General features: G+C 57.2%; 2 protein-coding genes across 2 annotated transcripts in view; both read left to right on the forward strand.

Moving 5' to 3' along the window:
• SCN4A (sodium voltage-gated channel alpha subunit 4) overlaps positions 1–14,746 on the forward strand; it is a 43,488-nt gene extending 28,742 nt beyond the window's left edge. Inside the window, exons 17-26 of the mRNA XM_082297447.1 lie at positions 3,548–3,677; positions 3,990–4,144; positions 5,260–5,433; positions 6,082–6,204; positions 6,437–6,715; positions 7,909–7,962; positions 9,425–9,562; positions 10,113–10,217; positions 10,892–11,162; positions 11,595–14,746. Of these exons, the coding sequence (XP_082153573.1) occupies positions 3,548–3,677; positions 3,990–4,144; positions 5,260–5,433; positions 6,082–6,204; positions 6,437–6,715; positions 7,909–7,962; positions 9,425–9,562; positions 10,113–10,217; positions 10,892–11,162; positions 11,595–12,784 (2,619 nt within the window). The 3' untranslated portion in view covers positions 12,785–14,746. The remainder of the gene's footprint in view (positions 1–3,547; positions 3,678–3,989; positions 4,145–5,259; positions 5,434–6,081; positions 6,205–6,436; positions 6,716–7,908; positions 7,963–9,424; positions 9,563–10,112; positions 10,218–10,891; positions 11,163–11,594) is intronic.
• Positions 14,747–17,574: 2,828 nt separating this feature from the next.
• CD79B (CD79b molecule) lies at positions 17,575–21,984 on the forward strand (the record flags this gene model as incomplete). The annotated part of the gene is made up of 6 exons (XM_082297227.1): positions 17,575–17,641; positions 19,409–19,450; positions 20,313–20,621; positions 21,139–21,257; positions 21,535–21,576; positions 21,886–21,984. The coding sequence occupies 6 exons, from the start codon at positions 17,575–17,577 to the stop codon at positions 21,982–21,984; spliced, it is 678 nt and encodes a 225-aa protein (XP_082153353.1).
• Positions 21,985–25,198: the final 3,214 nt, after the last annotated feature.

Below are 25,198 nucleotides of genomic sequence, written 5' to 3' on the forward strand. Positions count from 1 at the left end.
CTCCCATCTGCGGGCTCCTCACAGCTCAGCACAGCGACAGGGACCCAGCTTGGAACAGCGTGGGGCAAGCAGAGGAGACAACCCCGATTATCTCGTGTTATCTGGGAAAGGAGGGGGTTTTCAGCATTTGGGGTGCAGGAGTGGCACAGCAGGAAAGGTGGGGCTGGCCGTCGTCACTGCGAATTCACTGCCAAGCCCCACAGGGGGGACAAACATGCATGGAGCACCTTGATCAAGGGAACGGACCGGGGGGGTTGCTGCTCTCAGCTCCCTCAGTGTTGCCACCAGGAGGGCTGAGCATTGGCATTTTCCCCCAAATTTTTCCTACCACAACCCCAGACCCACAGCAGCAGTGCCCAGCACAGCAGGTGCGCTGCAGAGGTGATGCCAATGCCAACCTGGCCACAATGGCGGGGGGACCCCACACCCTGCCGGCTCCATGGGGTCCCCAGGGACCTCAGCTCCCTGCCACCACGAAGTGCTTCCCAGCAGGTGGGAAAACCTTGGTGTGCAGCCATTGGCCCTGTCCTGGCACAGCTCTGGGCTGGGTTTAGCTGATGGCACCGGCTCCGAAATACTGCATGGAAAAACTCTGAGAGCCATCCCCGGCACATGCAGGGGGCAAAGAGCACCTCTCAACCCGTAAAGACCAGTTCAGCCCATCGGGGCTGTCAGGTTTGGTGCCTAAATTCAGTCAAAGCTGACTCAGGTGGGAGCCAAGGGCGTGCATTAAAAACAGGGGCCCAGCCCAGGCAGGGGAAACGATGGGCTGCGATTTGTCATGAAATGACAATTGGTCTCAAAGACCATCCAATTCCAATCCCCTGCCATGGCAGGGACACCTCCCACTGTCCCAGGCTGCTCCCAGCCCCAATGTCCAGCCTGGCCTTGGGCACTGCCAGGGATCCAGGGGCAGCCCCAGCTGCTCTGGGCACCCTGTGCCAGGCCCTGCCCACCCTCCCAGGGAACAATTCCTTCCCAATCTCCCATCCAGCCCTGCCCTCTGGCACTGGGATCCATGCCCTGGCTCCTGTCCCTCCATCCCCTGTCCCCAGTCCCTCTCCAGCTCTCCTGGAGCCCCTTTAGGCCCTGCAAGGGGCTCGAAGCTCTCCCAGACCCTTCCCTGCTCCAGGCTGAACATCCTCCGCTCTCCCAGCCTGTATATATAAGATGAGATGAGCAGCCAGGTGCTAATTGCTGGGAGCCCTGCGCTGTTCCGGGGCGAGTCGGTGCCAGCCGGGTGTGTTCACACACCGGGAATCAGCTCCAGATGGAGCCACAGCCCCGCGCAGCGCCCGCTCCGGGGACACTCCCGCCGTGACGATCCCAAACCCCGGGGCTTCTCCGCACGGGCTGCTCAGCCAACGCTGGGAAATCCTCTCCGCTTCCAGAGCAGCTCCTTTCCAAGGAAAAGCTCTTCTTCGGGGAAATGACAGCGGCAGGATCATCGCAGCTGCAATTTCGCAATCTGGCGGTGGATTTCTGTTTTGCAGTTCAAAGCAGCGAGGAGGCGCCAGCCCGGTCTGCGGCTCCGCAGAATCAGTGCCGGGGCCCAGGGCTCTTCCAGGGGCTTTTCCCCTGGGGATCCCACCCTGCAGGGCAGGGTGATGTGTCCCGGGATGTGGTGCAGCACAGGGGTGTTGTCAGTGGGGCTGAGGGAGCTGGGAAAGGGGCTCAGCCTGGAGCAAAGGAGGCTCAGGGGGGACCTTGTGGCTCTGCACAAGCCCCTGACAGGAGGGGGCAGCCGGGGGGGTCGGGCTCTGCTGGCAGGGAACAGGGCCAGGAGGAGAGGGAACGGCCTCAGGCTGGGCCAGGGGAGGTTTAGGTTGGAGATTAAGGAAAATTTCTTCACTGAAAGGAGTGTCCAGCCCTGGCACAGCTGCCCAGGGCAGGGGTGGAGTCCCCATCCCTGGAGGGGTTTAAGAGCCGTGTGGATGTGGCACCTGGGGACAGGGGTCAGTGGTGGCCTCGGCAGTGCTGGGGGACTCGATGGTCTCAGAAGGCTTTTCCAGCCTGAACAATTCCATGATTCTCAGTGCTGTGGATTATGGGGTCCTGGGGTGAGTCAGGGCGTGCAGCACCAAGGATGGGAAAGCTCTGGATTGGGGGAAAGCCCCAGCCGGGCTGGAGAGGCTGTACCGGGTGTGTAATGGAAACTGCCCTCCAAACCTGCTGGTTCCAGGAGTGGGACGGCTCAGGAGCCCCCAGGGATGGGTTTTATCCCTGTCCCCACCCAAGAGAACCTGCCCCGAGCTCCACCCACAGAACTCCTGGATTCCATGAGCCGTCCAAGGCCCTTTTGGACCTTCCCCCACATCTCCAGGGCAGTTGCACTGGTTTGTCCCCACCCTGACCCTTTGTAACGCTTGTCCTGGAGGCAGGTGGCTCCTGTGTGTCCTTCCTTGGGGTCACAGCATGCCTGGCTCCGTGCTGAGACTCCCAAATCCCCCTGCCCCTCCTGCCCCTCCTGCCCAGCCTCGACTGAATGTGGTCCCCGTGGCCCTTGGGAGCCACCAGCTGACAGCTGGTGCCACCCCTGCTGCTGTGTCCTCTCCTGCATGTCCCCAAAGGTCCCCAAAGCAACATCTTCGTGCGGAGATGCGGCTGTGGCCCCTGAAGCAGCAGGCAGTGACGGTGCCTCAGTTTACCCCCAGGGCTTTTCCCTGGTTTTTGGAGGCTGGAGCAGCTCCTTTGTGCACTACCAAAAGCAGGAGCAGCCTGGGGGGAGGATTATCTCCTTCCCGTGTAAGCCAACACCTTCCTGTTCTGGAAATACCCACCCAGGATCCTCTGGTTCCTGCTGCTCCCAGGTAGGAGAGGCAGGGCTGGGGAATCTGCTGGTTCCTCTAGTGCTGCACGAGGGCTTCTCGGAACACACAAAAAAAGGAGGAAAAATAATCCCAAGGGATTTGCCAAGGTTTTCTCTTGTTATCAGCCCCTCTGGGCCTTGCTGAGTGGTGTCTGGGAAGGCAGCCAAGCGGAGCTGTGGAGCAGGATGGAGCTGGAGAGGTATTTGTGATGCAGGTTTTGAACTTGGGTGAACCTCGGGCTGAGGGCCCTTCGGCATGAGCCGAGCCAGAGGGAGGAGAGAGGAGAGGCTGCTTGGGTTTCTGCACCAAAGGGGGGCTGGCAGAGCAATTCCTGGATGGGGACACATGGAGGAGGAGGAGGAGGAGGAGGAGGAGGAGGAGGAGGAGGAGGAGGAGGAGGAGGAGGAGGAGGTGAGAAAATCAGCCTGAGGTGGTGGCATGGGTGGATGTGAGATGGAGCTGCTGTGCTGGGAGGAAGGCTGGGATCAGGGGACCTTCTGTTCCTCTGAACCTGGGTGAAAAGCAAAGCTCAGATACCACCAATCCTCCAGGGTTTGCAGCCCTGGATGACTCAGCAGCTTCTGGGCTGTGTGTCCATGGAGGGGGACTCGGAGCATCCTCCAAACAAGGGGGTCCCAGCACCCACCTGGTCCCGCCTGGGCTCTCTGGGGCAGGAGGAGCATGGCTGGAGGCAGCCAAAGCCCCGGAGCCCGGCCTGAATTCCTGTCCCTCTGCAGAACCCCCTGTCCAGCGACAACGCCTCGTCCGTGTGCAGCACAGTGGATTACAAACCCCCCGCGCCCGAGGAGGAGGAGGTGGCCGAGGCGGCCGAGGAGAGCAACGAGCCCGAGGAATGTTTCACCGAAGGTGAGGGGCAGAGCAGGGCTGGAGACCCTGCGGGCAGGGGGAGATGGGTGTGGAGAGGGGAAAAGGGCGTGGAGGGGCCACTGACAGCCCATTCTTGCAGCACAAGGACCCCCAGGCTCCCTGAGCTCAGCCAGAACTCCAAATCCTCCTGTACCACCACAGAGATGTCCCCATGGAGCTCCCCTCATGCCCCCACCTAAGCCCAGCAGGATCCTGGTCCAACCTCCACCAGGGATGGTTTAAAATGCCCATAAAACTGGGAATAGTGGGACCACCCTGGCTACGAGTGACCCCCAGGCCCTGTGTCCCCAGGCTGTGTGAAGAGGTTTCCCTGCCTCTACGTGGACATCACAAGTGAGAAGGGGAAGATTTGGTGGAACCTCAGGAAGACCTGCTTCCGCATCGTGGAGCACGACTGGTTCGAGACCTTCATCGTCTTCATGATCCTCCTCAGCAGTGGGGCACTGGTAGGTGCCACCTTTCCCCCTGTCCCAAGGGCTCTGCAGCAGCTCCCCAGCCTGGGGGAGCCCAGGGAGGTGACAGAGCCCAGGACCTGGGCATCTCCTGTGCCGAGTGACCCAGCTGTGGGCAGATGTTTGACTTCAAACTCCATCTGGCTCAGGTCAGACCAAGGTACAGCCTTGTGAGGGGATCTAAACATCCTCCAGGAGTCGTGGTACACCCTGGTCACCCCTCCCCAGCGTCTCTGGACCATGTGGTCCATGGGCTTGAGGGGATGCCACTGCCTACAGCCCCCACTCCTGCTCTTATGCCAACTATGAACCCCCTGAACCATTTATTCATCTTCGTGTGGGTCCTCATTTCACCACCGCCAGCACCGGCTGCTGGGAGGTGCCTGACAAGCAGTTCATGGTTTTTATTTTGCTGCTCAGCACCCCCATCAGCGCCTGGTGCCCCCTCTCAGAACCCAGGTGTTCCATTAAATCAGCCTAATTCATCATCTGTGTGTTGGCCTGGTGCTGGTGCCGAGTGTTTGGGCCGGATTTAACCCAGGAAACACCAACTTCTCTTCAGGTTTGGAGGTGAAGAAACAGGGAAGGAGAACAGAGGGACTGAGAGGGTTTTCAGACACACTTTACATGTCTGCAGCTCGCTCTGAGGTGGTTTGGGGATGTCTGAGGTTGTAGCTGGTGCAGGAATTGAAAGCTGAGCTACACCAGCTGTGCAACACCTGGTCACCACGCCCCTACCTCTGACTGCTTACCCAACACAGGGGTGCAGCACTCACCCAAACTCCTCAGGGCATTTTCAAACCTCCCAAAGCATCCCAAGGTGTGGGTAGGCATCCTGGGGTTTGAGTTGAGACCCCCAGGAACTGGCTGCAGCTGGACTTCGGCTTCAGTGAAGCTTCACTTTGGGTCCAACCCCACAAAGCCAACAAGGACTTGCAAACAGGAGTTGGACCCCACGTTGATCAGGTCCATGAATAAATGCCAGCCATCCTTAGGCTCCCAGCTTCCCGAGCCCTGGGGAAAGCAGGGGGATGCCAGCAGGGGTGTGCCCTGGGATGCCACAGGTCCCGTGGAAGGATGACTGTCACGTAGCTCCATGCCCCTTGCAGGCTTTCGAGGACATCTACATCGAGCAGCACAAGGTGATCCGCACCATCCTGGAATACGCAGACAAGGTCTTCTCCTACGTCTTCGTCATCGAGATGCTGCTCAAGTGGGTGGCCTACGGCTTCAAGGTGTACTTCACCAATGCCTGGTGCTGGCTGGATTTCCTCATTGTGGATGTACGTGATGAGCAGGGCCAAGCCAAGGGGCTTGGGGGGTTGGAGGCTGTTGTAAACAAACCCAGATTGTATTCTGGAGGATAAAGGGGTGGCTGTAGAATGAGAGCTTAGAACATTACTTTAAATAATGGTCCCGACAGGAAGGACCACTTCATTCCACTTTCAAACCCGTCTGTTTTATACCCAAGCCAAGAACAGCCCCTGCTGTTCCACCAGAAAAGTAAAGCTGTGAAGGGACACAAGGGCTCCCAAGTGCTCCATGACAGAGCAATCTGTCCTTCCTGTCCTTTCTGTGTCCACATCAATTCCACCCTCACACTCAAGAGGTGTCACCCTGCCCCTGGATCCCTGGAAGTGTCCCAGGCCAGGTTGGATGGAGCTTGGAGCAGCCTGGGATAGTGGAAGGTGTCCCTGCCCATGGCAGGGGGTGGAACTGAATGGTCTTTAAGGACCCTTCCAACCCAAACCACTCTGGGATTCTGTGACCATTGAGGTGTCTGGTCACCAGGGACCCCAAGGACTTGATGTCTGTGTCCTGGGACTAGAGGATGACCACCAGCCTGAGGGACTCAGGAGAGAGGGAAGGGCAGGAGCTGCAGTTGTGTTTCCACCTGAGGTGCTGCTGATCACTTGGGCTGCTCCTTCCAGGTGTCCCTCATCAGCCTGACAGCAAACTGGCTGGGATACTCCGAGCTGGGAGCCATCAAATCCCTGCGGACACTGAGGGCTCTGCGACCCCTGCGTGCCCTGTCCCGGTTTGAGGGCATGAGGGTAAGTGTGTCCCCATGTGCTGCTGGCCCTGACAGGGACATGAGAGCCTTCAGCAGTCCCCTACACCAGGGACATCCCAGTTGGTTTTCAGGGGCCTCCAGATCGGTGGGATCAATGCTAAGGTCCCTTTGGTCCAGTCTGACCCCGCTCGGTGCTGCTGGGGAGGGCAAGGTTGGGGCATGGAAACATGAAGGCCCCATCCAGGCCCCCAAGGTGTTTTCTCCCCTTGCAGGTGGTGGTGAATGCCCTGCTGGGTGCCATCCCCTCCATCATGAACGTCCTGCTGGTTTGCCTCATCTTCTGGCTGATCTTCAGCATCATGGGGGTGAACCTGTTCGCGGGAAAGTACTACAGGTGTGTCAACACCACCACGGGTGTGCTCTTCGACATCGACGTGGTCAACAACAAGAGCGACTGCATGGCCCTGCTCCACACCAACGACGTCAGATGGGTCAACGTCAAGGTCAACTTCGACAACGTGGGCTTGGGATACCTGTCCCTGCTGCAGGTGGTACGTCACAACATTGGGTGTCACCGTCCAAGACGCGTGGAGCCCTAGCAGGGCAGTGGGATGAGCATCAGGGCTGACATGGGATGGGGTTTCTTAGCTGCTTCTTAGCTCCAAAGCTGGTTTTTAACACCAAAAAAAACCCCTTAGGAAGGGGTTTTGTCCTAGCCAAGGAGGAAAAGAGACAGGGTAGAAGATGGGAGGGGAACTGCTACAGATGGGTGCAGACAGCACCAAGGCCGGCGCAGCAGAGCAGCCTCTGCACAGCACGGGGTGCAGGAGTCAGGAGGGGAGGCTCTGTCACCCCTGCACCCTTTGGAAAGTTCAGTCTGCTCCAGCCGTAGGTTGTGGGGCTTTGCGTGGGGCGGGTGACGACTGGAAAAAGGGCGCACGTGTCCCCTGTGGGCAGCCGGGTTCCACTGAACTCCCCACAGCTGGGCTGGGCAGCAAAGGGGAACTGCTCACCACAGCTTTAATAAAAATATAGGTGTGAGCTCCGTTATGGGGCGGGCTGGGGCTACTCCCATCGCATCCAGGGGAACTGGTGGCTGCAGCATCGGAAAATAACCCCAGCTGATGACCCTGCTTCTAAATTCAGCTTCCTCTTCAGCCTTGTTGTTCCATCAGATTCAGGAAACAAGATGTGCAGACCTTTTGTTTAACAAATCAGCAGCAAAAGGCTGTGAAGGACCCTGTAAAAGATTTGGTGTAGTCCCCCACTCCGCTGGGATGGGGATCCAGCAGAACCAGAGCCAGGATATGGAAGTCAGGGCTATGGAGGTGGCACAGTTTGGGACTGGAGAGGAGGCAGCCGGCCCTGGCACAGCTCTGCCTTTGCAAAAATGACTTTGAAGTCAAGAGGAGAAGGGAGAGAAGAGTTAATTTCATCTTTTGGTTTGCAGTGGTGTTTTGGGAAGTTGCTGGTAGCCTCAGCCCCAGAACGGCCCATGAATATTCACATGAGAATTTCCATACTTCTGGGACGTTTTTCTTGTGGGTTCAACCCATGTCCCTCTCCTGCCGTTCCCAAAGAGAAGCAGGAGTGCTCAGAGCTAAACCCCACACACCCCCATCACCTTCCCTTTCTTCCCATCCCCAAACACCTCCCAGAAAATCCATTCTTCTCCACTGTCATAGAATCACAGGATCCTTTATGCTGGAAAAGACTCCAAGTCTGACCGTTCCTCTTCCCACAGGCAACCTTCAAAGGCTGGATGGACATCATGTACGCGGCCGTGGACTCACGCGAGGTGAGGGGACACGCAGGGACACGTTGCTGATTCCAGGGGTTGGATTCCCCTTGGCAGACTGGGATTGGGGTCCCAGAACTGGGGCTGGGACGGATCCTTGGATACAGCATCACCTCTGGCTCTGCCCTGTGGTGCTGGTGGCTGCCTGCATCCCACCCATGACCTCAGCCAGGCCGTGGGCTACAGGGTGGAGAAACCCCCAAAATGTATCAGCTCATGGAATCCCAGGACGGTTTGTGTTGGAAGTGACCCTAAAAACCATCCAGTGCCATTCCCTGCCATGGGCAGTGACACCTTCCACTCTCCCAGGGTGCTCCAAGCTCTGTCCAACCTGGCCTCAGACACTTGGGCAGCCACCACGTCCCCCTGCTGAGGTGCACGGCCTCAAAAAGGGCAGCCACGTGTCCCTGTGCCACCCATGTCATTGTCACCTGCATCCAGGCCCCACACTGGGCTCCCACCCCGCCCCACAGCTGGGGCTGAGTCTGCTCGGCTTCAGTTCCAGGGGCCAAAATCCCTGTTCTGCCCCCACTGCTCCAACCTGGAGGGCTCATCCTTCCTTCTGCTGTGACCTGATGTCCTCCCTGACCCCTCCAGCTGGGAAAGCTCATCCCATCCTGGAGAAAGTGCCTGGCTTGCCTTGAGCAGTAATGGGTTATGAGAAGAGAGCAGCCAGCGTTAACCACTGGGTTCAACCACTGGGTTCAGTGAGTTGTTAAAAAAGCCCAGGTGTTTGAAGAGTCTTGTGCAAAGGCTGTTCCTACTTTGATCCATCCCCAAAAGTGTCCCCACAGCAGGAGGGGTTTCCTACTGTTCTCCAATCACACTGGGGGTCACCCCACACACCCACAGGCCTGAAGGGTTGTTTTCATTGCCTTTTTTTAGCATCCTTCCATCACCCTCTGAAAATCCCTCAGGCCTCTGCCCCACCTGGGGCAAAGCTGGTTTGGGAGAAAATCCTCCCTGTTCTGCCAAGAGCTTTCCTCAAAATGGGGGAAGTCAATGGGGTCACCTTGGGATGTCTCTGGTCAAACAGAGAGCAGGATTAAGGGATGCTCCTTGGGATGAGGAGCATTGTGCAGGGTTGTGTCACCCCGCTGTGCTGGACATCATGTACACAGCCATGGACTCACCCTTTTCCTTTCCCCTCTCAGATAAATTTCAGCCGTTGATTCATAATCAGCTGATTAGAAACTCATTTGCTCATTAATATCACTGCAAAGGACATCCTTTCCCATTCCCCTGCCCGTGCTGTGGGATCAGGGGTCAGGATGTCCTTGGCCCTCAACCGGTGCCACATGGATGTCCCTTCCCGTGGCTGCTCTCATTGGGAACACACGGCCAAAAGTTTTGGAGCAGCCACCCCCTGGCTCTCTCCAAACACCACAAGCCCTTGTCTGGGGGCTTGGGGACCACCTCTGGGGACAGAATCAGTCTCACTTTTCCCGTCTCTCCTGGCCAGATTGAAGAGCAGCCGCAGTACGAGATCAACCTCTACATGTACATCTACTTCGTCATCTTCATCATCTTCGGTGCCTTCTTCACCCTGAACCTCTTCATCGGCGTCATCATCGACAACTTCAACCAGCAGAAGAAAAAGATGAGTATTTCCTGGCCCCTGAGGTGCTGCTCTAGGCTGGAGGGGGCCAGCACAGTGGTGGGGTGATGGGGCCAGGGCCACCATGCCCTGGATTAGGATGGATCCCAGGATTCTTATCCATTAGTGGCTTCCTGCACTGGACAAACGGCATGTGGGGCTTTGTGTCCTGGTCATAGCAGTTACAGAGGACTTAATTTATGGGTGCACAGGGAGGAAGCAAAGGGAGGCTGTGTTTTGTCTTGCCTGGGCCATCACTTTTATTTTCTTTTCCCACCCCGGAATCATTTTTCTGTGCACTAAGTTGAGACTCAACTTCCGCTTCCAAGCCAGCAGCTCAGGACTGACACCCCAGAGCAGGGAGCAGGTGGAGGGTGGGCAGAGCTGAGCACACTGGTGGTGCTGAGCGAGGTCTGCAGGACACAGAGAGGACACCTTGCTCCCAGCAGGGTCTCTGAGGGGCTGGAGATACTTGGTGCAAAGGGACATGCTCAGAGACGCTTGGTGGGAAGAGGAGAATTCCCGAGACTAACAGCAGTGATTCCCTTTGTACTTTGGAGGCAAAGACATCTTCATGACGGAAGAGCAGAAGAAATACTACAATGCCATGAAGAAGCTGGGATCCAAGAAACCCCAGAAGCCCATCCCCAGGCCATCGGTACGTTGGGTTCATCCTCCTGGAGTGGAGCACGCGGGGAACACTGCAAGCCACCAGCTGTCCCAAAGGGAGCAAGAAGGGTCCAGGGAAGACCATTTGCCCCATTGTGACTCTTCAGACAGCAACCAGCCAAGAGCTGGGGCTTCACAAGAGCCACCTCCCTTGGGTCTGCTCTTTAGCCCTGGGTCTGCTGGCAAGGGCAGTGATGGGGTTTCTTTCGCAGGAATTTGGTTTCTTTCCTAGTTTGGCTCCCCCCAGCTCCTCTCTGGAAGGGAGTTGGGCTCTAGGAAAGCTCAGCTTTCAACTCCCCAGAAAGGACCCTGGTCCAGCCAAAACACTCTCAGCTGTGCTTTGGGTTTTGTAGCCCTGCACAAGTGAGGTCCTTCCCATGTGTTAATTTGTGCCCTATCAGCTCTGGGTATAATTAGCAAGGACTGCACCCTGTGCCCACTCCTCCTGGCCGTGGCATTCCCAGGGGTGCTCCATCCTGAGAGGTGCTGGGAATCCTCCCCCTGTAACTTTTGGGGCTGTGCTGGCCACAACCCTGAGGTTTCCCACACTTGCAAATATGGTTCCTTCTTCTCTTTCTGTTGTGTTTTTGTTTTGCTGTGTCTGTCATGTGTTCCCACCTCTTCTCTGGTGCTCCATCGTCACCCTCATGTCCCTCATGGCAGAACAAATTCCAAGGGAAGGTGTTCGACTTCGTTACCAAGCAAGTGTTTGACATCACCATCATGATCCTGATTTGCCTGAACATGGTGACCATGATGGTGGAAACAGATGACCAGAGTGAGCTCAAAACCTCTGTCCTCTACAAGATAAACCTGGTCTTCATCGTCATCTTCACCGGGGAGTGCGTGCTCAAGATGTTCGCCCTGCGCTACTACTACTTCACTGTGGGCTGGAACATCTTCGACTTCGTGGTGGTCATCCTCTCCATCCTGGGTGAGTCCCGCTGCTCCCACCACTCCCTCAGGGATCCCACTGGACAATGAAGAGTGGCAATGGTCTCGCCAATCCACAGCCACCAAGTTGTCACTGGACCCTGCTTGCACCGACCCTTTGAGCAGGGCCAAGCCCCCAGGACCCCAGGACATGACAGATGTGAGGCCACCCCAGGCCAGGGTGAGGGGCCAGGGATCTCTCTGCTCCTTCTTGGTGTTATTTCCCTTGGTATTCTCTTTCTCTGAAACAGAGCAGCCAGAGTTTAACCCTTGGGCCTGTGCTTGGAGGTTATTTTTTAATGTTTTCCCTGTCACTGGAGGAGCCATCAGAGGTGGCCTCACCTCCCTGTGTCTGCCCAGACAGAGCAGAGGAGCTCCCCCTCACCTCCCACTGGTGGCACAGCAAACTCACCTGTCCTTCATCCCTCCACAGGTATTGTCCTCTCAGACATCATCGAGAAGTACTTTGTGTCCCCCACCCTCTTCAGGGTCATCCGGCTGGCGAGGATCGGCCGCGTGCTGCGGCTGATCCGAGGAGCCAAAGGCATCCGGACGCTCCTCTTTGCCCTGATGATGTCCCTGCCCGCCCTGTTCAACATCGGCCTCCTGCTCTTCCTCGTCATGTTCATCTACTCCATCTTCGGGATGTCCAACTTTGCCTACGTCAAGAAGGAGTCAGGGATCGATGACATCTTCAACTTCGAAACCTTCGGGAACAGCATGATCTGCCTCTTCCAGATCACCACGTCAGCGGGGTGGGATGGGCTCCTCAACCCCATCCTCAACAGCGGCCCCCCGGACTGCGACCCTGAGCTGGAGAACCCCGGGAGTTCTGTGAAAGGAGACTGCGGGAACCCCTCCATCGGCATCTTCTTCTTCTGCAGCTACATCATCATCTCCTTCCTCATCGTGGTGAACATGTACATCGCCATCATCCTGGAGAACTTCAACGTGGCCACGGAGGAGAGCAGCGAGCCCCTCTGCGAAGATGATTTTGAAATGTTTTATGAAACTTGGGAGAAGTTTGACCCGGACGCCACCCAGTTCATCGCCTACAGCACCTTGTCTGACTTTGTGGACACCTTGCAGGAGCCACTCAGAATTCCCAAGCCCAACAAGATCAAACTCGTCACCATGGATCTACCAATGGTTGCTGGGGACAAAATCCACTGCCTAGACATCCTCTTCGCCCTGACTAAGGAAGTGCTGGGAGACTCGGGAGAGATGGATGCCCTGAAGGCCACCATGGAGGAGAAGTTCATGGCTGCCAACCCCTCAAAGGTTTCCTATGAACCCATCACCACCACCCTGAAGAGGAAACACGAGGAGGTCTGTGCTACCAAGATCCAGAGGGCTTTCCGGAGGTACCTCCTGAGGCGCTCGGTGAAGCAGGCATCCTACATGTACAGGCACAGCCAGGACCCCCTGGGCGAGGACGCGCCTGAGAAGGAAGGGCTGATCGCCACCAAAATGCAGGAGATCTATGGGAACACTGGGACAGACGTGGAGACAGCCCCTGCCTTGGGCCTCGAGCCCATTCCCAGCTCAGAGATGCGCCAGGATGTTCCTGAGGAAGCACGAGCTTGGGATAAGGAACGCGTGGTGAAAGAGTCGCTGGTGTAGCACAAGGAGATTCCACCTCTGGCCCAGCCCAAAGAGGCTTCATCTGTGTCTCCTGTTCAAAGCTCTTCCATGCACAGATCTTTAGATCTTAGATATTGAGCTAATTTCAGATATTTCAAGCAACCACCTTGACTTTCAGAGCAGGATCTCCTCCTGATCCTGGGTTTTACAGCCCACTGCACTTGCAAAGAGTTTAATTCTTTTTCTTATGAGAACTCAAATGTGAAATCTGCTGTCAGTGAAAGAGAAACAAGTTAGTTTTGAAATGATCTCATCATGGTAACGATGTTTTTCAGACACGAACAGAAGAGTATGGTTGTCCTTTCACTTAAAGTAATTATTTATTAATGTTATTTCACAGTTAAGAGATTTTCCTGTATTTTATTCTTCCAGAGTGCAGCCAAGCAACCAGTGAGAGATGAGCCAAGTGAAATAATATTAAGAATAATTACGGAAAACACAAGGTTTTGTGAACAAAAATCTTCAAAGTCTTAAAGTAGCACCTTTCTTTTGAACCTCTGAATAAGCTTGATGATTATTTTTTGTTACATACAAGAGAAAGTGCAATTCTGTCTTAAAAATTGGTTTGCAAAGCCAAAGCAAAGCATCTGCAGGTTTGTTCTCAGGGTTAAATATCAGGTTTTCAAGGTCTCTGAATATGCATTGAAACCAGAAATCATTCAGGTCTCTGCAGGACGAATGTAAACACTATTTATAGTCAGGTTTTACTCTGTTTTCCCGTTTCCATCCGGGTTTTGTGGCAGGAAAGCAAAGGTAGGGTTTGGAAAACGTCCTCCAAGAATCCCCAGTCCCAGGGACAAAACTCTCCAGGGCTTTTTTTTTCTAGCCCTGTTGCAAGAGGAATGGTCCCACTGGAGGGCTCTTGGTTGGCGTTCCCAATGTCCTCCTCATTAGCATTAATTAATGAGATGGACCCCAAAGGATCGGAGCAGATGTTTGAACGATCATTTCCACAAGCTGCTTTAGGGGTCCCCTAAATCCCACCCAAGCCCCAGGTGGCTCCATGTAATAAAGGACCCCATTGGGGTGTGAATCCCAAAATCCTCAGGCAGAGCATCTTTCCCTAGGCTGGGGCTGTGGAGAGGCCCCTGTGGCACGTTCGGGATGGGCCAGGAAGGTCCTCACCAGGAAACCTCCAGGCAGAGGAGCATTTTCCCAGGGGGAAAAGGGACTTGCTGTTCTTCACACAGGTGAGCGAAAGGAAAGTAAATCAAGGAAAAGGGTCCTGGCACAGCCGTGCTGCCCCTGGATCCCTGGCAGTGCCCAAGGCCAGGCTGGACGGGGCTTGGAGCAGCCTGGGACAGTGGAAGGTGTCTCTGCCCTTGGCAGGGAGTGGAATGGATGAGCTTTAAGGTCCTTCCAACCCAACCCATTCTGTGATTCTGTGAAAAAAATGCAAAAAGGCCCCAAGTTCACCTCTGACCACTTTCTGCCTTCAAAAGGGAAACTCCCCCACTCTTGAGATCAAAACAAACGAACCAAAACCTCTTCCAGTTCAAACAAGGGCTGTTCCTGAAGCCAAAGGCTCCGTCTTTTTGTACTCTGATGATTCTCTTCTCTTCCCGGGCTGCTTTGGGCGCTGCTGTCATGGATGCCCTGTGGCCAGGCTGGCCAGGAGCGGTGCTGAGCTTGGCTCGGAGCCATGAGCCGCCAGCCAGGTGGCAGAGCTGGGGATGCTTGGCTCGTCCCGTGCCCTTGTGCTCTCATTTCCATGTCGGTGCTCCCTGGAGCAGGAGCTGGAGCTGCTGTCGCTGGCGTTTCCATGGGAAGCATCCCTGGCACGGCAGTCCCTGCCCGGATCGTGGTTCACAATCGATGCTGCTTCTACGTTTGTGTCGTCGGGGATGGGGAAATGCCCCAGAGCAGGGTTTGTGTGAGCTAAAGCTGTTTTTCTTTGTACATTTCTTACAATAAACAACTGTAAATGATCTGTTATTACGATACTGGGTGTGCTGGGGGGGGAATGTTTTCCCTGCACTGGGAGGGGTGAACACCCCTTCCCTTTGCTCCCTGTGCTTGGCCTTGGACCTGCCAACCTCAGCAGGGCCTGGGGGTCTCATCCTGCACAGGAGGCCCCCAGGGCTGTGCCTTGGGACCTCCAACCCAGCTCCCAGAGCTTCTGCTCTGCTCATGTTCCCATCCCCTGGGGCCCTCGGTGCTCGTAGACTCCAGGAGCCACAGGAGATGCTGCTGTGGGCTCCCCCAAGGACAGAGGAGGGTTTGGAGGAGGTTCAATCCCCCCAAGCTGCCCCACACCAGGCTCCAACCCCACCCCAGCAGCCACGTGGGAGCAGGTGAGCATCACTGGGAGAGGGCAGGGTGGGTGAAGCAGGTTCTGCGTCAGCAAGGAGCCGCCCCTGGGCCCCACTGACGTCCCCAGGGGCCACGGCTCGGCCTCGCCACTGTTTTCGTTGCTGCTGGAACAGCTCGTCCCAGGGCTGGCGTAATCCAGGTGCAGAGCAGCCTGTGCCACGCAGGGGCTGCAGGGGCAGAGCCCACCCACCTGTGGGTGAAACCCAAACCCCAATGCATAGGGATGGGCTGGGGACCGTGGGGAAGGCGCTGCTGCCGGCTGTGGCTCTGCTCTGGGAGCTGTGGAGCCACAGTGGCCCAGGGACACAGGACACTCCCCGTGGGTCCCCCTACACCCCACGTCATGGGTGCTGTAAGCACAGGGGCCTTAGCGGACACCGAGCCCCTCTGAGCCTTTCAAGGGTGCCAAGGAGCCCACGGGCAGCTCAGGGGGTGATTTGGCCGCTGTCACTGCAAACCCTCTTCAGTCTGTGCCCCACTCCTGGTTTTACCCCACAGGGCACCTCCAGCATCCCAGCTCCCATCTGCAGCCCCAGAGCCCGATAAAAACCCCTGCAAAGCCTGCCAAGCACGTGGGCATCCCTTCCCTTTGCCCTGCTGGGATACCAGGGCCAGGCTCTGCTCCTCCAGCCAGACCCAGGGGTGGTGGCAGCAGGGATCCTGTACAGCACCAGGAGAAGGCACCTCTCCCATCATCTTTCCCTGATGGAGCCGTTTTTTCTCTGGAAAACTTTATTTGTCTGGCTTCCTGCCCCTTTGCATGCAAAGTCAGGCTGGGGCTGGTTCCCGGCACCCATCACATGCTCAGAACTGGCAAAAACCCACCCAGCTTGCAGAAGATGAAGGTTTGGGGAGGCCCCGGGCAGTGGCACTGGGCTCTGGGGACCAACACGACTGGCAGAAGTACCCAAAGGTGTTTTTCACTGGAGTTACAGTTCAGTGCTCACCCCCAGCTGGTAACGAGCCCAGCCAGGGGGGCAGGGCCTGGGGGAAACTGTTTCTGTTTCTGCACCAGAGCTCACCTTGGGGGGCTCCTTGTGCTTCCCTGGGGCCTGGCTGGCTCACAGGTTTCATGGAGAAGGCTCTTGGAAGTGGCAAATGGGGCGTGGAACACGGGTGGGCATGGCTGGCACTCAAGGGGCTCCTTATTTTGGCCATTTCTCCCTCTCGTCTTCTCCCTGGAAGCGCTCAGAACACGTGTGGATGAGGCACTTGAGGCCCTGGGTTAGTGGTGATCATGGTGGTGCTGCTGGGCTGGCGATCCTAAAGGCCTTTTCAAACCATAATGATTTTGTGATTGACTCACACTTCTGTGATTTTAGATTTCTGGAGTCCCTGGGCTGCAGGGATGGGAGCTGGGGGACCCATCCTGCTGCACCCCATAACAAGCAACCCCACAAACATCCCCTATTCTTATCCCATCCCTGCTGCAACCCTTGGCTACTGGGTCAGCATCAATCCCTGCCCATCCCCTTCAGGCCAAACACCCTGGGGGGTGGGGGGACACCCTGGGGGTCACCCCCATCCTGTCCCCACAGGGATGTGGCCAGGCAGCACCAATCCTGGGCACATCCCATGCTCAGCCCAGCTTTGGCATCCCCTGCTCTGCAGATGGGCTCACCCCCAGCTCCGCTGCAGATCCACACCCGTCCTGGCCACCTCCAGGGAATGTTGGCACCACGGGGAGCACAGCCTGGGGACACGGGGGTGGATGATGCCCAGGGATGTGAGTGTGGACAGTGCCCAGGGACACGAGGGTGGACAGTGCCCAGGGATGTGAGTGTGGACAGTGCCCAGGGACACGAGGGTGGACAGTGCCCAGGGATGTGAGCATGGACAGTGCCCAGGGACACGAGGGTGGACAGTGCCCAGGGATGTGAGTGTGGACAGTGCCCAGGGACACGAGGGTGGACAGTGCCCAGGGATGTGAGCATGGACAGTGCCCAGGGACACGAGGGTGGACAGTGCCCAGGGATGTGAGCATGGACAGTGCCCAGGGACACGAGAGTGGATGATGCCCAGGGATGTGAGTGTGGACAGTGCCCAGGGACACAGGCTGGACAGTGCCCAGGGACCCGGGGCTGGATGGTGCCCAGGGACAGGAGGATGGACAGTGCCCGGGGACCCGAGGCTGGATGGTGCCCAGGGACAGGAGGATGGACAGTGCCCGGGGACCCGAGGCTGGATGGTGCCCAGGGACAGGAGGATGGACAGTGCCCGGGGACCCGGGGCTGGATGGTGCCCAGCCCTCAGGCACGGCCGCCCCAGCGTCTGCACCGCATTCAAAACCAGCCCCGAGGGAAAGTCCCCGGCGGGGAGGATTTACATGAGCAGGAAAGGGGCCGTGCACAGAGCAGCAGCTCTGCCATTTTTAGGCACTGGGCCAGGGCAGTGGGAGCAGCCGCTGTTTCTGCAGAAGCAAAGCGTGGATGTTTCCCTGCCCCGGGCACTGAACTATGGCTGATGTGGGCACGAGGCTCTGGCTGCTCCCGGTGACCCTCGGGCTGCTGGCTCTGCTCACAGGTAGGCACCAAACGGGGTTTGCACGGAGCCAGGACAATGCCCCGGGCTGTGTCCCCTGCTCGGGGGCTTGCCCCAGCTCTGCCTCTCGGGCCATTAATTTTAAGCTTTGTGCTGGTCTCTCCCAGCCCTGCTCTGTGCTGGGAGGCTCCCGGGGAGCCCAGCAGGGCACGCAGGGCTCGGAGCCCAGTGCCTGCGCTGGGTCTGGGTTTTGCTTCCCTCGGGGTGCGTTCTGGGGCAGGCAGGTGGCTTTGGCCGAGCGGCTGCAGCGCCGGCGTGGCTGGGGCTGCAGGTGGCAGGAAAGAAGGGTTGTTGAGGTTTTTTTAACCATTTATTGCTCTCAGAGGCCTGGGGATGGGGCTGGCACATCGCTGAGGCCATGGCCAAGCCACATCTCTGTTCTGTGGGGTTCAGTGCCCACAAGCGGAGGAGAAATGGGAGGAAAAAGGCTTTTAGGGTGATTTGTGGGGTCTGCGTGAACATCCCTGTGCTGTTCCCCTTGGAGAAGCAGCAGCAAAACCCAGGACGCGGCTCCCATCCCCTTCCAGCTCCTCTTGCCTGGTGCAGGAACAGCCACGAGAACCTGCAGCAGATCCTGCCCTCGAAGGGAAACGTGTGCCCACGGGACAAAGGGCATTTAAAGGGTTTCTGTGGTGGCCACACAAGTCCAGCATGGATTAGAGGCTGCAGGGCTTGAACTTGGCTCTCATGACGACTTTGGGGGAGGACGGGGGAAGTTCAGCCCACCTGTGGCTGCAGTGGAACTCCTGACTTGGAGGGGTGTGAGGGACCAGCCTGGTCCTCCTTTAGAAACACCAAGAGAACCTGGCCGGTGGCACTGCGGGTGACAGGGACACACACCCCATGCACGGCCAGGAGAAAGGGCATCTCCCATCCTGGAAAAAAATGGAACGGGGCTGGAGGGGAGGATTTGCCTGCAGAGGTGTCAGTGCCAAAGGTGAACAGGGCAGCAGGGACCTGGAAGCAGCTCTGGGGAAATGAGAGGAGCCCCTGTCCAAGCCAGGAAGTCCCAGGGATCTGCAGGAGGGTGGCACAACCACAGGCTGGGGAATTGAACCTTTCTTCTTCTTCTTCTTCTTTTTCTGTTCCTTCTTCTCCTCCTGGGGAGGGGGAGGTTTGCAGGGGAGGTTTGGTGAATCTCCATTGAGAGGAGGGAGCTGGGCGCTCAAGCGGGGCAGTAAACAGGGCTGGGGCTTCCTGCCCAGCTGCAGCAAGAGGAACCAGGCCCAGGGGCACTGGAGCTGCAGGCAGGGCACCCGTGGGTGCTGGGGGGGTCCCCACCTCACCCCGCTTCCTGCAGTGCATGTCCCACAGCACCAACACACAGCCCTTGTCCCGGGGGGCTGTGTGGCCCCAGGATCTGTGAGCCCCTGGCCATTGCAGGGCTCCGAGCCCAGGAAATGCCAGCAGGGAAGGGTTTCTGGTTGGTTCGGAGAGTGGAAATGCAGAGCTGGGAGTATCTGGAGCCTTCCCGAGAGGCGGCAGCCTCAGGGACATTATAGAGAGCAGGTTTCCCTGGGGTATCAACCAGGAAACAACCTGGAAAACTTTCAGGAGACTGGATGGAAACAGAAGGGTTTGTACCCAAATTTGCACTGCCCCAGGCCCTCTGAGCAGGGCTCCGTTGCTGCTCCTCAGAGCTCCATCCCAGGTAGAGTGGGCACGAAGGGCCCAGGGCATGTCCATCCCCCTGGGGACACCCTCGTGGGCTCCTGGCCACGATCTCAGGGCCCTTCTCCTGTCTTGCAGGTGGGACCTCAGCAGAGAAGGACAACACCAGGAACAACACAGGTACCCTCAGACCTGCTGGGGTCTTCCCCTGCCTGTGTCCCCCAGGGCCCCTCCTGTCCCCACAGAGCTGCTGTCCCACCACCCACGGGCCCTGCCCCACACAGAGGCCATTCCCAGGCTGTGACATCCCCAACCCTGCACCTTCCTCTCCCTCTGCAAGGCTGGCTCTGTGTCTTTCCTGAGCACCAACAGGTTTTCCCTCTGCATGGGTCCCAAGCTGGGACCAGCACTGGGCTTGTGCCACAGCACTTGTGCCATTGTCCTTGTGCCACCCACAGTGCTCTAGGGGTGACCTCTGCAACCCAAACAGGCTCTCAAAGTCACCACCCTGGGACTAAAACATGGCCAAAAAAATACAAAATAGAGCAAAAGGCAAAAAAAAATAAAAGTGGAAGCAAGAGAGAAACCAGCTGGGATTCCACCATCTGTAATTTTGGAGCTGGGATTAACTAAATGTGCCCAGAGAGGGGTGGAAGCAGGACAGAAGTACTGGAGCGAAGCTACTCCCACGGAAAACTGGAGTTTCCATTAAAAGCAGACTTCCACCAAAAGCCTCAGATTTTATAGAATCCTGGAATATCCTGATTGGAAGGGACCCCTGGGATCAGCCAGTCCCAGCCTGGCCCTGCCCAGACACCCCAACAACCCCACCCTGGGCATCCCTGGCAGCGCTGTCCCAGCGCTCCTGCAGCTCTGGCAGCCTCAGGGCCGGGACCATTCCCTGGGGATCCTGGGATGAGGATAATTCACCAAAACCAAGCTGGATGCTCAAAAGCAGCATGGAAATGGGAAGCTCTTTGTTTGGGAGGTGCTGGGGGGGCTCTCATGGGGGTGGCCGCAGTGACAGCCCTGTCCCCTGCAGGTGACAGGTGTCCCCCGGTGCACCAGAACCCGCGGTACGTGGCCATAAGGAAGAACATGCCCGTCCACTTCATCTGCTACTCCCAGGAGCCCCAGACCATGAAGTGGTACAAGACAGCAGAGGACAGGAATGACTTCTCTGTGCTGGATCAGAGCACGCCCAGCTACAGCATTGAGAGGACAAACAGCTCCATCAACCTCACCCTCTTCAGGGCCACCTACGAGGACAACGGGATCTACGTGTGTGACAGGAAGGACCTGGAGAAGAAGGAGGAGCTGCACTCGTGTGGGACAGAGCTCCGGGTCATGGGTGAGCGGCAGCTCCCCGTCCTCCTGCGCACCAGGAGATGCTTTTTCTCCTCCTCTCCCATTTTCCCCTCCATATGAACCCCATATGGTGCTCCCACACCCCCTCCCCTCCCTGTGCTGGTGGGACCCTCTCAGACCCAGCTGTGGGTGCTCCATGGCACTACAGAGGTTCTGTTCCTCACTGCTGGCCCCAAGGAGCAGGAGAGCCTCCCTGGGTCTGCCCTGGCATGTCCATCCTGCAAAAACACCCCCCAGGGACATGTTCTTCCAACAAATCCGGTTTGTCCTGCTCCTGGTGACTGCTGGGTGCTGTCCAAGGTGTCCCACCCCAGAGCTGATCCCTGATGCCAATCCTGGGGGCAGCTGCAGGGCTCTGGTCTCTCCCAGAGCAGAGGACAGGTCACCCTGGTCCCCAGATCGCCCCTTGGTGACACACTCTGGCCGTGGCGAGCTCGTCCCTCTCCCTGCAGCCTGGCACAGAGGTGACACCTGGGCTCTCCCTGTGCTGTCGCTGCCAGGTACCAGCAGCATCAAGCAGGTCCAGAACAGGAACACGCTGAAAGACGCCATCATCATCATCCAGTCCATCCTGCTCATCATCTTCATCAGCATCCCCATCCTCATCTTCCTAGATAAGGTCAGTGGCAGTGCCTGCAGCAGAGGGGATGTCCCCAGATGTGCTCACATCAGTGTCCCACAGTGCATCCCAGGCACGCCAGTCCTGGGCATGGGATGGGGTTGGGGTTGTGGGTGGGAACGTGCATGTCTGAAGTGGGGAAAAAACCATCTCAGACGCTGTGTGGGACTCCATGGATTTGCCTGTGGAAGCGGTGGGACCTGGCCTGGGGGACCAAGGCTGGGGACAGGGGATCCTGGTGGGCGCTGACACCAACCTGTGACTGTCCTCTCTGCAGGGTGAAGAGAAGAAAAGCCCGGAGGAGGACCACACTTATGAGGTAATTAATGACACCAGGACCTCCCTAATGTCGCCTCGAGCCTTGACACAGGGGTGGTGCCCTTGCTGGGTGTCTGCTGGGGAGGAGGATCTGGGCACCTTCCTCCCGAGTTACCCATCAGCTGTGACGAGCTGCCCCAAGGAGCACCCCGTGCACATCCAACATCCAAGCTCTCCATCCCCTCTCCCTGTCGGAAGCTGCTCCAGCCTCAGGGGGAACAGCCTGGGAGGGTCCCCAGCTGGGTGTCCCAAGGGATGTGCTGTGGCTGGAGCCTCCTCCCGTGTCTCACCCTCCTTGTGGTTGCTGCAGGGGCTGGAGGTGGAGCAGATGGCCACCTACGAGGACATCACTCCTTTCCGGGACGTGAAGGCCAAGTGGACAGTGGGGGAGCACCCAGGTGAAGAGTGAGGGGTCCTGCACCCTCTGCCAGGCCCTGCCAGCACCCTGCCAGCCCCCGTGGGGACGGATCCCCCGGAGCACGGTTCTGCCTGGATCCCGGGCTGCTGTCCCAGGCTGCCAACACCTGCACAGCCCAGCTCAGGGCTGGGACCCTGCTGCCCTGGGGCGCTCACGTGTCCGGGCTGTGTACCCGAGGCTGCCCCGCCCCGGCTGTCGCTGTCCCTGCCCCGCTGACCAACCCCTAAACCTCTGTAGCAATTAGGAGCCACCTGTGATCCCCCAGTAGCGAGCTGGTCCCACAGCCTGGGCAGCCCCACGCCCAGCACTGAGCTCCAGCCTGGTCAATGCCATGGAAGGACTGGGAATGAGGGGTCTCCTCCAAGCCCACCACCCCGGGAAGGACAGGACCAGGCACTGCAAGGACGCTGCCAGCAGCACCGTGTGGGTGTTGTGAGAAGCGGATTTGGGGGCACTCTTCAGCTGTCAAAGCCACGGATGTGTCCACAGGCCCAGCTGGCAGAGGTGGAGGTGGAGGATCCTCCAAAAGCACCTCTTTTTCTCCAAAGACTACAGAAAAGCTGGGGAGAAAGGTCTTGCCCAAAGGCTTGCTGCTCCCCAGGCAAGAGCTGGCCCCTGTCACAAGGTCACCCCATGGTGAGGGACACTGTGGCCTCAGAACATCGGGGAAAGTTGGAAATTGTGGGACACAAACCTCCAACTGCTTTCGAAGCCCTAATAAAGGCAATGGGTAAATCCTCATCCTGCTCCATCCTGCCGTGCCCCTTCCAGGGGTGTCCCATAACCCTGGTGCTGATTTCTTGGGAATGACGAGCAGCTTTTAGAGGGTCCAGCTCAGCTAGAAACCAAACTTCACCCCTTCAAACTTCCCCCTGAGGGCGGGCAGGGATGGAAAACCAAGAGCAGATGTGAGGCTCCTGGGGGGGGACCTCCACAGTCCCAAAACATCAGCTTAGGATGAGACAATCACCAGGATCCAAAGCAGGAGAATGAGGCCCAGGGCCAGCAGCTCCACTCTCAGCTACATCTGGTCTCAAAGGAGAAGATCAAAAACATCTGGAGACTGGGTTTGTAATTAAATTATCTTGGTGTGGCAGCAGCAGCTGAGGGTGGTGGGCTCGGGGCCAGCTGGGCACCCAAACCAGGGCTGGGGGGGCACAGTGGGGTTGGGGGCTTGGCTGGACAAGGGTGACAAGGGCATTGTGGCTAAACTGTCCCCTCTCAGAGAGCCCAAGGCTTCTGTGCCCTGATGGTTCACGACATTTTGGGCTCCAAGCAGCTCCTGCAACTGATCTGCCCCCAAAAACAGCCAGAGACGGGTAAAATTCCAAGCAAAAAGGGCTTTTCAGAAGTAACAGGATGGCTCTTGTTTACCTTGGTGGAAAACTGGGATTCAGTTTAAACTGCACAAAACCAGCATTTTAAAATTGATTTTTACTAGTTCAGTAAAACTACCCCAAATTAGTTCTGCCACATATATATATAAGTAATTTAGGCATATTTTACTTATAAAATTGGTTAATTAAAAAAAGGAGCATTCACACAGAGAGAAAAGAACTGGCTGTTCCTGGTTTCCACATTTCCCAAGATTTTAAGACTAGCAGAGCTCATCCCTGCATTCCTTGTTTTCAGATTCCAAATGGAAGAGGGAAGTTTTTTCTGGCCTTCCCAGCTCCCAACAGACTCCTCAGATCTGTGTAAACAGCTCACTCAAGTGACTGAACAGAATGATACAAAAAATAGAGAAAATTTGCTGTTTGCACCTGGTGAGGAACCCCTGGTGTCAAAAGCAGTTTTGGTGAATCCAGTCCTGCTTTGCTGCTCCCTCAGCCCAGGGCTTTGGCTTCCTTTAAAATGCCAGAAGTAAATAAATATTTCTGTAGTGTTGTTGGTTTATTTGAAATGCTTGGAGTAGTTTCTAAGGAGCCTGGAGATGGGGTTTGGTTTCATTCTATACTGAGAGTGGCCTGTGTTTAAAACACATTTAATGTAAATAAATATATCAGGATTTACAGTCCAGGCTCTGTATTTTGTCCTGATTCCTGTCACAGAATCATGGGATTACTCAGGTCGGAAAAGCCCTCCAAGATCATTGTGTCCCCCAGCACTGCTGAGGCCACCACTGCCCCATGTCCCCAGGTGCCACATCCACAGGGCTTTTAAATCCCTTCAGGGATGGGGATTCCACCCCTGCCCTGGGCAGCTGTGCCAGGGCTGGACACCCTTTCAGGGAAGGAATTTTCCCTCATATCCAACCCAAACCTCCCCTGGCCCAGCTGCTTCCTCTTGTCCTTGGGAGAAGAGACCGCCCCCCCCCCCCCCCCCCGGCTGCAACCTCCTTGCAGGGAATTGTAGGGAGGGAAAATCCCTGTTTCCCATTGGGGTGCTCAGGCAGACAGGCAGGGTTGCAGTCCTGGGGAACTGAACCTGGCGGCTCAGCCTCATCTTTCCACATGAGTCCAGTGAAACCCGGCAGTTCCAGCTCCAGTAAATAACCCCCATAAAGCTGAAATGGAATTTCCCCTCGGAGCAGTGAGTTAGGAGAGATAACCCCCAACACCCTGAACCCTCTGCAGAGCCGGGCTGTGGGCCAGCAGCAGCTCCTCGGTCGGGACTCCCCCCGGCTGGGGATCACCAGGATGCCGGGAGCGCACGGTGCCTCCAGGAAAAGCTGTTTCTCTTGTTTAAATGCAAGGAAAAGGTGGGTGGACACGGGACCATCCTGAAGCGAACTGAGGGGTTTTTTTCCTCTTCCAAGGAATGTGGAAATCACGGCGTGTGACGCTGCTTTAGATGGGATGCTCTGTGTTGGAAATGCAGGAATTGGAGAGCCAGAAGATGGCCCGGCTGAGGTTTGAGAGCCGCTTATGCAACCGCGGCTGTGCCCGCGGCTCTGCCCGCCCGGCGCTCATCACGCGCTGCCCGCGCCGCTTCTGCCTCACTGACTGCCCAGACAGCGCCGGGGACAAACCCAGCCTCGGGGAGCCCGGCCCGGATCAGCCCGGCCCCTCCGTGCTGGCTGCGGCACAAATCATGTGGATTTAGCACCGCTGTCACCGCCGGAGCTGCGCAGGACACGCAGGAGCTGCGGTGACACAGCACCGCCACCCAGGGCTGGGCTGCGAGCTGCGGCTCGGCTCGTCCCTCACCAGTGCTGGCAGATCTAAACACGACCTGGAGTAGAAAACACAAAAACACGCCCAGA

This window comes from Coloeus monedula (assembly GCF_965178545.1).
Source record: "Coloeus monedula genome assembly, chromosome: 26".
NCBI classification, from domain to species: domain Eukaryota; kingdom Metazoa; phylum Chordata; class Aves; order Passeriformes; family Corvidae; genus Coloeus; species Coloeus monedula.